Consider the following 16,468-nt stretch of genomic DNA (forward strand, 5'->3'; position numbering starts at 1 on the left):
ATTTCAGTCACTCTCAGTACAAGCAGCACTAACATGGTCTAAACTAGCATGACAAATACGAACGTTTCCGTAAAAACACGAAGGAAAAGCTTTTCGTACTACAAGTAACTGTGATTAATATGAATACACAAATTCCCATAGGATTCGAACCCGGGAATTTCTGCTTCGAAAGCAGGATTCTACACACATGATTATTTCCGAATAGTAATATCTAGTTTTCCTACATTTGAAATTTTTTTAATATGTTTTCAAAAAGTTGATAAAATTAGTGGAACACGTTCAAAAATAGATCTATTCTAGTTATTAACATAGTTATTAATTCGGGGGAGAACCAAAATTCACACAAAAATAACAATAAAACACTCACCTTATCACTGGACTTGAGTTTTTCAATAACTTTGACTCTGTCGCTGGGTTTGACAGTTTCCGGTGCGGGAACATCTTTCGTTTTGACTGTGTCCGCCATTTTGTCACCATCGGAATTTGTCTGAAAACATAAAATTCTAGTTTCGATATCCTTCAACCTTTATTCACGATCATATGCGCATTGTAATATGCCTACTTGAAAAATAAATATTTCATTTTCATTTTTCATTTTCAACCACTAAATTACTAAAGCCCACTTGCACGAACCACTTAACTCAGGGTTAGTGGGCGTCAACTGTCAAATTCCATATAAAATGGTGGGTTAACCGTTGGGTAAACCCTCCATTTTCATTGGTCCAAGTGGCCCTAAGAAAGTAAGAAAGTAAGTAAAGTGAAACTTGAGATGTGCATGTGTTCTGCCTACCCCTTTTAGAAATACAGGCGTGAGTTTATTTATCTATGTAAAATGTGATTGTGAGGCAAGACGCTCTATCTATTTAATATTATAAACCTAAATACATACTAAAGTCGCCATAGAATCTTCATTTTCACTTACGAACATATATAATTACAATATACATAAGTAGATACATATTTAAATTCATTAAAAATTAATAAAAACGGCATCAAATATAAAAAAAATATTATTTTTACATGTTTTATCGTAATTCACAACTTTAGTACATCTACTCGTCAACAGATGGCGCCACCTCCGAGATAGAACACGCTAACGGTGTGTCGACGTAGAATCATGACTACCGGCATGTGAGATGACTGTTTGTGATTAAGATGGGTAACGGCCTGTAGCGATAAAGCTGGCCACGCTCGATGCTCAAACAAGGCACTTTTTTGGCCACCCTTGAAGTGGGTGGCCGAAATATGAAAAATAATCTCCTCTTGGATTTAAACTATATATATCACAAGTGCGGAATAGAGGAAGTTAAGAACGCGTGGCGATAAATCAAAAACACTGAAGGGAGTGTTTTAAATAGACACGAGTTAAGAGTTCCCTCTTCGCACGTGTATCGTACGACGTTTTACAGTATATATATACATATATATATATATATATATATATATATATATATATATATATATATATATATAGCCCTCCTCACCGATTTCGGCGACGGCGACCTCAGCAACTATATATATATATATATATATGATTACGCCTGTTATAAGCTCTAATATGGCTGGCCAGGCCGAACTTCATCTTAAAGACTCTTTGGCAAGTGCTACAATAGAGTTGGCCAGAGGTATTGTATGTTTATACGTAGGAGGGCTTCGGTCTGTCTTTGCGCTGCTGGCGTTTGGCATCTAAAGTATTGAGGCTTCTAATCTAAAAATATATGGGCCGACGAAGTTTCGATCTGACAAAGAGGATCGAGTATTAAAGAGCGTTACTGTCAAAGTAAAATGTGTAATCACAGTGCCATCACTGCCATCTCTCGACACAGGCTTAAAACTTTTGAACCTTAGTTTTGACAATTTGGCCCATATTCTTAGCTTGATATGTTTTAAAATGTCAAATATAATTTTAAAATGCCATCTAGCCGAGCGTACCCCAAAGGTGTATCGCCATCTAGCTCACCGTACCTTTTTCTGTATGGTTTTGGGGTACGTTTTTTACTTTATCTGTCTATACGAAGTTATATAGGTCTTTGGATCTGACAAGAAACGTACTAATAAGCACAATATATACTGTAAACTAAAATACCAATATCTATGTAGATACATAAAACAGCCAAAATCGTTATATAAATACTTCTTTTTTACGTTTTTAAAAACTTTAGTACACCTACTTGTCAATAGATGGCGCCACCTCCGAGAACACGCTAACAGTGTGTCGACATAGAATCATGACTACCAAACATGTGACATTACTACTGTCCCGGATTCACATTTTTGACACATTTGTTTTGAAGTATGTTGCGATGTGGCTAAGACGTATCGTTTGCCAAATCTAACGATTGATTTCGAATTGGTTGAATCGATTAGCCCCTATGAACAAGGAGGCGCTTAAGAGGGCTTTCATGTTAAAAATAGTGAAATCGCAGCCGAGCGCTCGATCATACCGTGTGTGGTATCAAATTAAAGGGCTTTGCGAGTAGTTTATAAATATATATCACATTATAGGACTTTTTCTACTTGGTCTAACAAAATTTGAGAAAATGTCCAAAAGTGGTAATAATTGTACCGGTGAAGGCTCGTTTTCAAAAAATTGGCAAAAATCAATAATAGCAATTTATAATCACTAAGGCATAACAGCAATTTAAGTAAACGTTGCAGATTAATTTAGTACAAAACTTACTTCGATGTGATGTAGATTTTCAAAGAAATTGTCACTTAATTTTAGGTAATTTCTGAAAAAAATTTAATTCGCCTTAGGCTAGTTTACTCTTTTTCAAAAACTTAAAATAAAAATCTAGTCTGAAATGATTGTGGTACAGGACAGGATATACAAATTATAAATTTACCCGTTTTAATATTCAAAATTGTCCAAATTTTACAAATAAGATCGACTGATTCAGCTCTATACGTGCGTTTTTCTAAACGTCCATTAGAGAAAAATTCATAATTAATTTAGTGAGTTAGTTTTAAAAAATCCAGTCTTATAAAAATCAAGATAATAAGATGCTCTAACTGGAACTTGAATTAAATAAATCTATTGGATAACGGAAAGTTCACCGACTAAAACTATCAATTTTACATTCTTTTGACGTTTTTTTTGAAAGCAGCCTTAAACAAATATACGATTTCTGTCAACTTATTGAAATGTCATTTGAATCAGAATGACAGACTCTGCCATAGCACTAGTTCAAAAATAAAAATGAATGATAAATGACATACTAAGTAAATCCTGCGTGATAAATTAATATCGTAAAATACTCACTAACGAAGATCCGCAAAAATTTAACATGTGTTAGATTATGTTTAAAGTAAGCGAAATATTGTTTTTAGGTACTTGATTTTTTTAAATATTATTACAGGATTTTATTTGAAATTTCATTAGGTTGCGCGAGTTTACGTTTTGTGGACGATGTCATGTGTGAAAAAGAGATTCTTACAAATCTGGGACGATATATATTATCCATCCAGTCCGAAAATCGACTGTGAAACGCCTGGCCATGGCAATAAGACCGCGCTAGCCACTGAATCATTAGTGTGTTATGTGAATAGAATAGAATAGAATTTATTTGCTTAAATATGGTACATTAAGTTGGACAGAATATAAATCAGCAGTCGGTATCACATATTTAGCCAAGGGCGGCATGCAAATATTAATCTTAAATCTAACTATTTACATTATATACATTTTTCATTACAAATTAATATACATTTATAAATTAATTTCAATATTTCCAAATTCAATAATCAATTAACAATTGCAAATTATATATTATTTACATTTCTATCCTATTTAATTTAATTTAATACATTAGAAAATTTAATTTAATAGATTAGAGTTAGAGTGGCGATAGAGGAAGACGGACTGGCTATTTAATATTGAGTTGGGCAATGGCCTGTAGCGATAAAACTGGCCACACCCGATGTTCAAACGAAAAAAAGGCCCTATCTGAAAGGTGGTGAAGAACTTAAAAAATAAATCCAGCACTTGATATCTCCTCAAATGTCGATGTGCACTGTGGGAATAATAGTAATTAAACTTATATTGACCGGGATATAGACCGTGATTAATATCGGGAGCTCGACAAAAATCAAAAAGGTAATCACGGTCTATATAAGTCCCGGTCAATATAAGTCTAATGAAAATAACCGTGAATCACTCAAAACTCTTAATAGTAATTAAAGTACTGAATGAAGCATCTATAAATGAATCCTGAGCGAAGAGAAATATTGCAGTGTTTTGTGTATGCATTTATTTTATGCTATGATAACTGCTTTTCACGTTACCTTAAGAGGAAATTTATTATGTTCCGTCGTTTTATGGCCGTCATCCGCAAAATGTTAGAGATAGAATTTTAATACCAACACCCTAATCAATACATTTTTAGTTACACACACACTAGCGACATCTATTGACAAGTAGCGGTACTGAGAATTATTTTGAATTACTCTTTAATCAGAATATTCTAAATTATAAAGCTAATATAATTAATTAGATATGTATAAGGACTCTAAATAACGAATTACAACTAAAAACTACACATATGGTGCTAGATTTCGACTAATTTAAACGTATACGTTAGAAAACTGCACCAATAGCATGGTAAACGATAAAACATAAGGCCGTCCATTACACTTACAGATAGTGCGAAAGGGACGCCTGATGTTTATATCATTTATCGCACGACCATGCTTGCCTGCTTGATGTTCAAAGTGAGCACTCTATGCTGACATATTTTTCTAACTCTCATCTCTTAATTTATCCTCGTAAGGCCCAATGTACATTACAACGTACATAGTTGTTGCAAACTAATTTGAACCTTTCGTGAAACAAATAAAGTAGATTTTCCATTGTTACATTGATTTTTGAAACAAACGAAAATCTTATTAATTTACTTAAAGAACAAGGTTTATTTATTTAAACTTTATTGCACAAAAGAACAACTTAATGTACAGGTCATGCATTCTCTACCAGTCAACCTTTGGGCAAAGCAGAGAAGATTGTAGGCGGTGCATTAAGAGGGGTATTTTGAAATATCAAGGTTCAAATTCAAAATGGGAAATCTAACTCTGGTGGGCCTTACGAGGTTATATACCATCATCATCATCATCCTCCTTGCGTTGTCCCGGCATTCGGCACGGCTCATGGGAGCCTGGGGCCCGCTTTGACAATTAATCCCAAGATTTTTGCGTAGGCACTAGTTTTTACGAAAGCGACTGCCATCTGACCTTCCAACCCGAAGGGTAAACTAGACCTTAGTAGTAATTTGTTATACAAGGGGGCAAAGTTGTATTTTAACGCCGAGTGTGGAATTGAAAACCGAGCAAGTGAAAGGATTCTATAGTTGAATCACAAGCGAAGCGAGTGGTTCGAGAATAGAATCCTGAACTTGCGAGTTTTTTAACACACGAGAAGTAAAATACATTTGCACCCGAGTGTAACACAAAACTTTTCCCCTCACTAAAGCGAGGAAACTACAACGCAAAACATGCGTTTATCACTGCTTCCAGTAGTTCCGCAGGTGGTAAATCATCTTTATTACTATATTCACCTACTTTTATCAATTTTAAAGCAGTTAATTTGACTTTATTCAAGGTCAAATTACTTTACCCACTAGTGGATAAAATGCGTTTTTACCCGCTGGTATTAAAGGACAAAACACGTGTTTCCGAGCTAGTGAGGGGAAAACCATTTTGACATATTACCCTTTGCCATTAGTAAGTGTTATACCTCATGTTTGATAGGGTCGATTCCCACGTCGCGTTTGTTCTCCAGCGTCTGTGTGCCTTTGTGTCGCGGCTCGTAGATCCCGTCCAACTCTGGGCCTTCTTTCGATGACTGTAAAGACAAAATGCCACTGTTATTATATATACTTCAATACAAATGCGTATAATCCATACTAATATTATAAATGGGAAAGTGTATGTGCCTGTTTGTCCGACCTTCACGGCTAAACGGAGCGACGAATTGACGTGATTTTTAGGGTTCCGTAGTCAACTAGGAACCCTTATAGTTTCGTCATGTCTGTCTGTCCGTCCGTCCGTCCGTCCGTCCGTCCGTCCGTGGATAATCTCAGTAACCGTAAGCACTAGAAAGCTGAAATTTGGTACCAATATGTATATCAATTACGCTAACAAAGTGCAAAAATAAAAAATGGAAAAAAATGTTTTATTAGGGTACCCCCCCTACATGTAAAGTGGGGTCTGATATTTTTTTTCATTCTAACCCCAACGTGTGATATATTGTTGGATAGGTATTTAAAAATGAATAAGGGTTTACTAAGATAGTTTTTTGATAATATTAATATTTTCGGAAATAATCGCTCCTAAAGGAAAAAAAAGTGCGTCCCCCCCCCTCTAACTTTTAAACCATATGTTTAAAAAATATGAAAAAAATCACAAAAGTAGAACTTTATAAAGACTTTCTAGGAAAATTGTTTTGAACTTGATAGGTTCAGTAGTTTTTGAGAAAAATACGGAAAACTACGGAACCCTACACTGAGCGTGGCCCGACACGCTCTTGGCCGGTTTTTAAGTGGAGATAGTTAAAGGGATGGAGAGTGACATAGGCTACTTTTTGTCTCTTTCTAACGCGAGCGAAGACGCGGACTACGCGCCACGTTGCGGAATTTCATTAGAACTATTTTCTTCATAATTTACGGGACTGTCACCCCATTCATCGGCATTAAATCAGAATAACAGCGCTCTCCTGACAATTAGTGTTGTGCCTGCTCGTTCACTGAAAAGATCGCTCCCAACTAATACGAACTCCGAAGTGTACTAGTTCGTTCTTTTAGAACATTTAGTACACCGAGAGAGCGAGAGACAAATTGTGCATATGACAGTAACGGTCGGCCGGCGGCGGATCAGCCGTTTCCGCGCGCTCTCGGTCCGAGTCAGTCGGTTGTGGTCGGATCACACGGATCGCTTTGCTGTCATTGACACTTCTCGTCTCTTCGCTCCTTTCGCTCCCATTCTGTTGCGCGTGTGTGAGTGTACTAAATATACTAGAGAGTAGAATCGTTTGGGTGTAGTTCGGTCTAGTACAGTGCAGGGAATAGTCTTTTGTACTATTAGTACATGTACTACACAAGCCTACTGACAATGTTCATATATTACTGGTCAGGGTTTCACAAAAATATCTGTGATCCGTATAAGCAAAGACCTATATAACTCCATCTAGACGGATAAAGTCTAAGAAAAAAACGTACCTCAGTACCATATAGATAAAGCAGTGGTGACCTAGATGGCGTTACACCTTTGGGGTAGGCTCAGCTAGATGGCGCTAATATTAAAATTTGACATTTTAAAACATATCAAGCTCAGAATATGGGCCAAATTGTCAAAACTGAGGTTCAAAAGTTATAAGCCTGTGTGGAGAGATGGCAGTCTATGCACTGTGATTACACATTTTGCTTTGACAGTAACGCTCTTTAATACTCGATCCTCTTTGGTATAAGTAAAATGACGATCAAATGTATGAAAGAAGCGTGGTCCTACGCATACAGTCTAAGCTCGTATAGGCGAACGCGTGCCATGCTTGTATGAGATAAGACAGGTCGACTGGTCGCGTTCTTGACAGGCGGTAACTGTGAGGTAACCGAGAGGTGGGCGGCACTTTCAGTGGGGAGCGGAAGTGGCTATACTGTACGATAGTACTCTTTATTATGCTGTGTTACGCCGTGGCTTGCGTGGGCGACGGTCGCGCGATGGTCGCGCGACGGCGATGCGACGCATACAAAATCAAACCTTATCGATATGGAAGTAGACGATGCGATGAGACGCGACGGCGACGGTCGCCCACGCAAGACACGGCGTTACAGTATTGAGCCTGTGATATTATATTACTATACCCAGATAATTAATTAATTATTATTAATTATCTCGAGTCCCCGTTTAGGGAATATTGGCTTGAATTCGTGTGTATAAAACATTTGTCAAACATCTGTTTTAAACACAGCATAGGAGCATAATAATAAAACGAACCATATTTTAATAGTTTACATAATTTCTTACATGATTATTCAAGATTTCAGAGATTATTGTTAGGGGTAATTAATAACCTTATGTAAGACCATTTAATCGATAAAAGGATTGTCGATGCTTTTATTTCGTCAAGCACTAACAATTTGACGTTCGTGCCAGAAAAATATCTAAGTATAGATATACAGTACAGACCTCCAAATCCAGTTCGTTGATGACGCGTTGTCTATGCGAGCTGCGAGGCTTGTGGCCCACAGGGCGCGGTTTGGGCTGTTCAGCGTCAAAAGGCTCGAAATCTGGCTGATCCTGAAATGTAGATATAAAAACTATTAGTTTCATATAAGGCTGAAATTGTTAACTTTTCTTGTTCAAATCGGGGAAATATTGCAAAAAGGCCAGGTCAGAAGTACTCGAAACCGACGAGCGTGTATGAGAAACGTTATGAAAGTGTGTGAAGCGAAAGTGATTTGTCAGGATCGTAGTAAATGGAAATCCGTGATCTCTGCCTACCCCTCTGGGGAACAGGCGTGATTGTATGTATGTATGTATAAGGCTGAAATAATTCATCCGAGTTTACATCACACGCTACTTGCTAAATATCAGTATTAAAACTCGGCCACACATGCGCGTTTTGTGAGCGTAGCGTTAGCGGAGCGCCGGACGCTGGCGTTGCGCTCAGCGGACGCCGCCGGGAACTAACGAGCGCGTATTGCGAGCAGAATGCGAGCGCATTCAGCGCTAAGGTTACGCTACTATATCTAAACGCTCTATGTGTGGCGGAGGCTTTAATGTAATATCATTGACGTATCTACAATGTGAATTAGTAGTTTCTACATAATTAATGAATATTTCATGTACATAAAAAATTAATTTTGTTATTATTTTGTTTGTTGTATGCATTAGTTAAATTTATTATTGTACGCCCGAAATGGGCAAGCTGATGAACTTTGTAAATATTTAAAACACCTATGTACCTACACAGCTTTGACAATAAATATCATCTTATGTTATACTAGGGACCACTCACTCGGCGATTCTTTGCCGGCACAGCCCATTCAGTGGTGACGAGTTGACGACCTTACCGCGGCGCAAAAGAGCTTAATGTCGACTGCGTGGTTTGTTCCTTAACGTAGGTACAAAATTTAGAATTGCGGCATTTTGTGAACATCAAAGAAGTGAGTACTTGTACTATTATATATTATTATCTTTTGCCCGCGGCTACGCTCCCGTTAGAAAGAGACAAAAAGTAGCCTATCAACTATCTCCACCTAAAAATCACGTCAATTCGTCGCTCCGTTTTGCCGTGAAAGACGGACAAACAGACAAACACTTTCCCATTTATAATATTAGTATGGATATATGTGAGTGTGCACGGAAAAACGTCCGACTCTGTCGATTGCTATAAAGCCGCTTTGTCAGTTTATAGGTTTAGGTTTAAAGATATTTATTCTCATAAAAGACATACAAGTCACTTACACGAGAACAGAATTTCAAAGTAAAAATAATATTATTTACGCTAGTATACAAAGTCGCTCAAGTCAAGAGGTACACGCTCACGCAACTTATTTTTTAAGGCGGGTAGTGGTTTAAAATGTGTTGCGATAATTTAGTTTTAAAGGTGTTGAATGAGCCTGTGCCTCTTAAATCAGACGGTAACTTATTATAAAGCTGTGCACCTTCATACGTAAACATTTTTTTTCCTGAGTTCTTATTTTGGGCAACACAATGAAACTCGCACGACGAGTAGTTCGTTTAGACATTTGTTTCTTCGTCATAAAGGCTAAGTTAGTATGGAGTGTGCTATTTAATATTTTCCTAACAAGAATACTAGTACTATACATATACAGTTGTTTAATGTTCATCAGGCCAGCTTCTGTGTAAATACGCGTGGTTGTTGTTAGACGGTGATAATTAAATAGAATTTTGATTATTTTGTTTTGAAGTATTCATATAAAGTAGAGATGGGCCGAATACGGTCTTTGCCGAATACGAATATTCGGCCGAACATTCGGTTCAGCCGTTACCGAACCGAACATTCGGCCGAATATTCGGTTCCACCATATTTTAAATCCTGGCTTAGAGTTAAAAACTTTTCAATGATTGCTAATGGGTACTAACTAAGGCTCTTAATGTTCCTTGTAATGTAGTGCATAAGAAAATTTTGATTTTTGTTTCTTAAGCTACGTTATTTTTACTTTTTTACATAATTATTGTAGGTACTTATATTTAACACATTTTTAACTCCCTTTGGTCCTTAGAATCCTGAAATAGGATGTCATTGATAGTCATTATCCCATGAATTACCAAAATACTTACCCTATTTATTTACTTTGTTTATTCGGTAAATATTCGGCAATATAACCGAACTATTCGGCCGAATACGAACATTCGAAAACTTGCCGAATACCGAATATTTACCAAATATTCGGCCCATCTCTAATATAAAGATACAAGTAAATCTCCCTGTAACCGACAAAGTGGGACGTTTTATTAAACACACTCACATACGTTCTGTGGTCATACCGTGTGCATGGCGCGCCATTTAGGGTACTGCAGCGCGGCGCGGTGCATCCGCGCCAGGTAGGAGGGCGCCGCGCGGCCCGTGGCCCACGCCGACACGCCCGCCGGCAGCCCGCCCACCGACGGCTCGTCGTAGTAAGTCAGCACAAACTCCATGCCCACCTGCAAAGTGTTTACAATTTTTAAATAAATAATAGCACATTGTGCAACAAGGGGAGGAAGTTGAATATAATAATATAATAATAATAATAATGGCGTAGGGATGTGACGACGCCCACTGGTTTTACCAGTGCAATCAGTCAACACAGGGCAGCTTGTGGCGAGCTGTTGGGGAACAGCGACCCCACGTACCCGAGTGCTCCTGGGGAGTTCTGTTACCCGTAAGGCGGGTGGGTGGGACAGTACTCTCTACCTCTGGCTTGCCTTGGCTGGCCGTCCAGAGTGGAGTCATTAGGGCTAATATATGCTCCAGGGGTGGAAGTGAAAATTTGCGTAAGACGCGAGTTGGTACAGTGGCTTAGCGGCCACTGGGCAGAAAGCTGTGTACACCTCTCGACACCCTTGAGTTCTCACACCGGTGTTGCCCTTGAGCCATCTTAGATGTCGCTTTTTGTGGGGGCCCATCTTGTACGGACGAGTCACCGTCTGCCAGAAATAAAATTGGATACAGTTTTATTAGGCACGCGTCCGGTTTTTTATCCCATAGCCCAGTATTTAGTCCATCACTTTCATCCAATAGCCCAGATCATCTCAAATAGTGCTTACACCCTGGCGGATGCTGCCTCTGCGTGTGTCCCATGATACGGGTAAGGGCAACACCCGCTCGGTGTATCCCTTACATTTCATTAAAGTGTCAAAAGGGCCTCTACGCGTTGGCTTCAGCCCCGCGCACGCCTCCCAAAGGTCCGTAATACCATTGTTCCGTGATGGGAAAGACATATTGGGGACACCTTACACAGATGAACTTAGCCCCAAACTAAACAAAGCTTGTACTATGGGTGCTAAACAACGATATACATACTTAAATAGATAAATACATACTTATATACATAGAAAACATCCATGACTCAGGAACAAATATCTGTGCTCATCACACAAATAAATGCCCTTACCGGGATTCGAACCCAGGACCGCGGCTTAGCGGTCGTCGATTTACAGATCTACATCTGCGAAAAGATTTGCCTTCGAATTGTTACGGAAACGTCCGAACGTGTCATGCTATTTCAGTCAGTGTCAATACAAGATGTACTGACATTGACTGAACTAGCATGACAAATACGAACGTTTCCGAAGGAAACCCTTTTCGCACGACATCTGTACAATTTTTAAATAAATAATAGTACATTGTCCAACAAGGGGAGGAAGTTAAATATTACTAACGGGAGTAAGATAGAAGTACACTCCTTTTTTAGGGTTCCGTAGTCAACTAGCAACCCTTATAGTTTCGCCATGTCTGTCTGTCCGTCCGTCCGTCCGCGGATAATCTCATTAACCGTTAGCACTAGAAAGCTGAAATTTGGTACCAATATGTATATCAATCACGCCAACAAAGTGCAAAAATAAAAAATGGAAAAAAATGTTTTATTAGGGTACCCCCCCTACATGTAAAGTGGGTGCTGATATTTTTTTTCATTCCAACCCCAACGTGTGATATATTGTTGGATAGCTATTTAAAAATGAATAAGCGTTTACATAAATCGTTTTTTTTTATAATATTAATATTTTCGGAAATAATCGCTCCTAAAGAAAAAAAAAGTGTGGGCGGACACACTTTTTTTTTCTTCCCTATAGTTAACTACGGAACCCTAAAAAACTAGCCTATTACTCACAGTATCGGGTCCGTCGATAGTCCGCACGACCATATGGCTCCAGTACTCTTGGACTCTGATAGCGTGTTTGGTCTCCGGAGCATCCGGGTGGGTACACGATCGCCCCACTATCACGTACACCTGCAAAATGGTACATTACTAAATAAACGTTTACTGGAAGAGATCCCTTATAGTGATAAGTAACCTTTGTACACTATAACCATACTATTCAATATACTCTATGACTATAACTATGGGCACTTTCATTATTTGGGTCCCCCCCCCCCCAATAGGAAGGTTTCCTACTAGTCAAATCAGCTTCTTTTTATGAACTGTCAAAACGATGTGTTAGTATGGAATTACTATGAAATACTGAGGAGTGACGTCACGGTCAATTCATTTGCTATTATTTCACTTTAACTTTTTTTTTTAAATAATAAATGGGCTTACTCTTGGCCACTGACTAGCCAAAGGCAAAGACGTGGCCTACGATGGAGTGAGCTCGCATAGACATTATGTTTAGAAATAACTACTGTCCATATTTTTCTTCTAATTATGTGGTGCTTTATTTCGTGCACTGCATAAAATATTTTATTGACGTGATAACGTCTAATAACTCGTTACTACGGGCTGCATGCACGAAAAAGATGACGTCATTGTCCCGTTCCCCAAGGCCAGCAAGCGAGAGCGCGGCACGAAAGGGTGTGTGTGTGGATTGAGTGAGCACCTTCCGAAAATAAAAAAAAATATGCTGATCATTTACTAAAAGTTCTAAAACAATTGTAAAACGAATCTCTGAATTTGTAAAAAGATAAATCAAAAGATACAGCCATTAACATGTGCTCACTCAGTTCTCACAAACTACCAACGAAAACAGTGAATATATTCATTTAACATATAATATTTATATACTAACATTTAGTAAAAAATAGGCCAACCTACCTCTATAAATATTAGATCACCTAGTGACGTATTTAATTTTTTACAAATAGTTTCTTATGCTCACTCAATCCTCACACTTTTGAAAAGCCGAATTTTGATGAAAAACATAAGATTTAGACCGCTATTATATGTGTATAGTTTAGTAAAAGTGAAATGGGAATTTGTAAAATACAAAACGAACCACTAACGTGTCAGGTTTTTTTATAATAAATTTTTGTAAGTGCTCACTCAGTCCACACGTTTTGAGAAAGTTAAAAATGTAAATATCTTACGATTTGTAGCACCTAAGACACTCGAAAGTACTTCAACATTTAGTAAAAAATTTTACTAAATATCCACCATCTAATATTTTATATTCGTTGTCTGGTTTTAAAGATATTCAGACATAACTTTTCTCATACAAATGTATCAAGTAGGGTGACCACACTATGTCGGCTCCTGATTTTCCCCACCTTCCCATTGTCATATTGAGATTGGGGAGTTTCGTTCAATTTTGATAATAGTTTATATTAAACTAATACCATATTAATTCTCCATCTGCAAACTGTTTTTAGGTTATGTTCTTGGCCTAGTGATGATGTGTATTGTGTAATTTTTATCGACGTCAGGATAATAAGCATATCGACATTTATGCATTAAAAAGGACATGAATGATAATTGGTAATAAACAAAGAATATAATACTTCACTAGTAAGAAACCAGAACCTGGTAATCTAATCGTGCTAACAGATGAGCGTACCGGATTTGTAAGTGGGAGCGAGAAAATAATAACTATTTCTCGCTCCCATTTACAAGCTAGCAAGCATCCATATGGATGACCTTGGTGCGGTACGGTGCTCGTACGGTCATGTGTTAGCAGCTTTACAGCGTGCGTAGCCGAATGGCATTACTCCGACGCCAAACGAAAACGAAACGCCGTGCCAGTTAGTCTGGCTCTGTCGCGCCAATACGCACGAGCGATATAGATGTCGATATGGTTATTATCCTGACGTCGATAAAAATGACACAATACACATCATCACTAGGCCAAGAACATAACCTAAAAACAGTTTGCAGATGGAGAATTAATATGGTATTAGTTTAATATAAACTATTATCAAAATTGAACGAAACTCCCCAATCTCAATATGACAATGGGAAAGTGGGGAAAATCAGGAGCCGACATAGTGTGGTCACCCTACTTGATACATTTGTATGAGAAAAGTTATGTCTGAATATCTTTAAAACCAGACAACGAATATAAAATATTAGATGGTAGATATTTAGTAAAAATTTTTACTAAATGTTGAAGTACTTTCGAGTGTCTTAGGTGCTACAAGTCGTAAGATATTTACATTTTTAACTTTCTCAAAACGTGTGGACTGAGTGAGCACTTACAAAAATTTATTATAAAAAAACCTGACACGTTAGTGGTTCGTTTTGTATTTTACAAATTCCCATTTCACTTTTACTAAACTATACACATATAATAGCGGTCTAAATCTTATGTTTTTCATCAAAATTCGGCTTTTCAAAAGTGTGAGGATTGAGTGAGCATAAGAAACTATTTGTAAAAAATTAAATACGTCACTAGGTGATCTAATATTTATAGAGGTAGGTTGGCCTATTTTTTACTAAATGCTAGTATATAAATATTATATGTTAAATGAATATATTCACTGTTTTCGTTGGTAGTTTGTGAGAACTGAGTGAGCACATGTTAATGGCTGTATCTTTTGATTTATCTTTTTACAAATTCAGAGATTCGTTTTACAATTGTTTTAGAACTTTTACTAAATGATCAGCATATTTTTTTTTATTTTCGGAAGGTGCTCACTCAATCCACACACACACCACGAAAGGTGGTTTGTGTATGGACCATTTTCAGGCACACGCTAGCCGTTCCGCCGGCGTAACAAGTGGCAGAGGAGAGGGCCGCGAAACGCCCGCCTGTATAGTCGCGCGGCACGTTCTGCTTTTCTGAGTATTACGCAATACGTAGTAATTTATTAGTACTAGTGATCTTTTTTGTTTCTGTTTTATAATATTGGTAATGGTGGATATTAGTGAAAACATACATACATATAATCACGCCTATATCCCCTGCGGGGTAGACAGAGCTTGCATTTATGTGACTACACTACAAAGTACGTATATGTATTTTATACCTACCTGCCTAAAGTCTAGGGAAGGTAAAAAAGTAAATGACCATTTTATAAAAGTAAATCATAAAATTCATAAAATATTTTTGCATTTTATTTCATTGGGCCGACCCTAAGTGCGTTTTCACATTATCCGATCCGATATCGGATGTCGGACCGATATCCCATACATTACAGGCGCCATCTTGGATTTTTTCTATTGAAACCCTTCCGACATCCGATATCGGATCGGATAAATTTAATGTGAAAACGGCCTAACGTATTAATCACACCGGCCGCAGTCATCGCGCCTAGCCTAGCATAAAAGATACACGTGAACTCAAATCTAAATATATAAAAGAAGAAGCTGACTGACTGACTGACTGACATATCAACGCACAGCCGAAACCGCTGGTCCTAGAGATTTCAAATTTGGCACGTAGGTTCCCTATATAGTGTAGAGGAGCACTAAGAAAGGATTTTCCAAAATTCACCTCCTAAGGGGGTTAAATGGGGGTTCAAAGTTTGTATGGGGAAACAAGATTAGTTTGACTAATTTATTCGAAACTTCACAGGAAGATTCCTTAAGACATATGACTGAATACGTGTTTCAGGTTTTTTGAAAATTTAACCCCTAAAAGGGTGAAAAGTGGGTGATAAAGTCAAAAAATCAATATGGGTATCGTTTTTATGGTTATCGGGTCGCTGATCACGATAAATACAACGTTTTTAAAATCTAACGTGGCGGAAGTGAAATACCTTCTCCCCTGTTGTGGTGCAATGGGGTTTAAATATCAAAAAAATATATAAAAGAAGATATTGACTGACTGACTGACATATCAACGCACAGCCGAAACCGCTGGTCCTAGAGATGTCAAATTTGTCAAGTAGGTTCCTTATATAGTGTAGAGGAGCACTAAGAAAGAATTTTCCAAAATTCACTTCCTAAGGGGGTCAAATGGGGGTTCAAAGTTTGTATGGGGAAACAAGATTAGTTTGACTATTTTATTCGAAACTTCACAGGAAGATTCCTTAAGACATATGACTGACTACGTGTTTCAGGTTTTTTGAAAATTTAACCCCTAAAAGGGTGAAAAG

At 37.7% G+C, this 16,468-nt stretch overlaps 1 protein-coding gene across 2 annotated transcripts in view; it reads right to left on the reverse strand.

Moving 5' to 3' along the window:
- Positions 1–16,468, reverse strand: part of LOC125239653 — a 49,917-nt gene that overhangs the window by 22,244 nt on the left and 11,205 nt on the right. For both annotated transcript variants that reach the window (XM_048147295.1, XM_048147294.1), the window contains exons 7-11: positions 12,330–12,449; positions 10,504–10,662; positions 8,176–8,286; positions 5,729–5,836; positions 368–487 (exon numbers count right to left, since the gene is read on the reverse strand). In XM_048147295.1, the coding sequence (XP_048003252.1) occupies positions 368–487; positions 5,729–5,836; positions 8,176–8,286; positions 10,504–10,662; positions 12,330–12,449 (618 nt within the window). The remainder of the gene's footprint in view (positions 1–367; positions 488–5,728; positions 5,837–8,175; positions 8,287–10,503; positions 10,663–12,329; positions 12,450–16,468) is intronic.

The sequence above is a fragment of the Leguminivora glycinivorella genome, chromosome 26 (assembly GCF_023078275.1).
Source record: "Leguminivora glycinivorella isolate SPB_JAAS2020 chromosome 26, LegGlyc_1.1, whole genome shotgun sequence".
Lineage (NCBI taxonomy): Eukaryota > Metazoa > Arthropoda > Insecta > Lepidoptera > Tortricidae > Leguminivora > Leguminivora glycinivorella.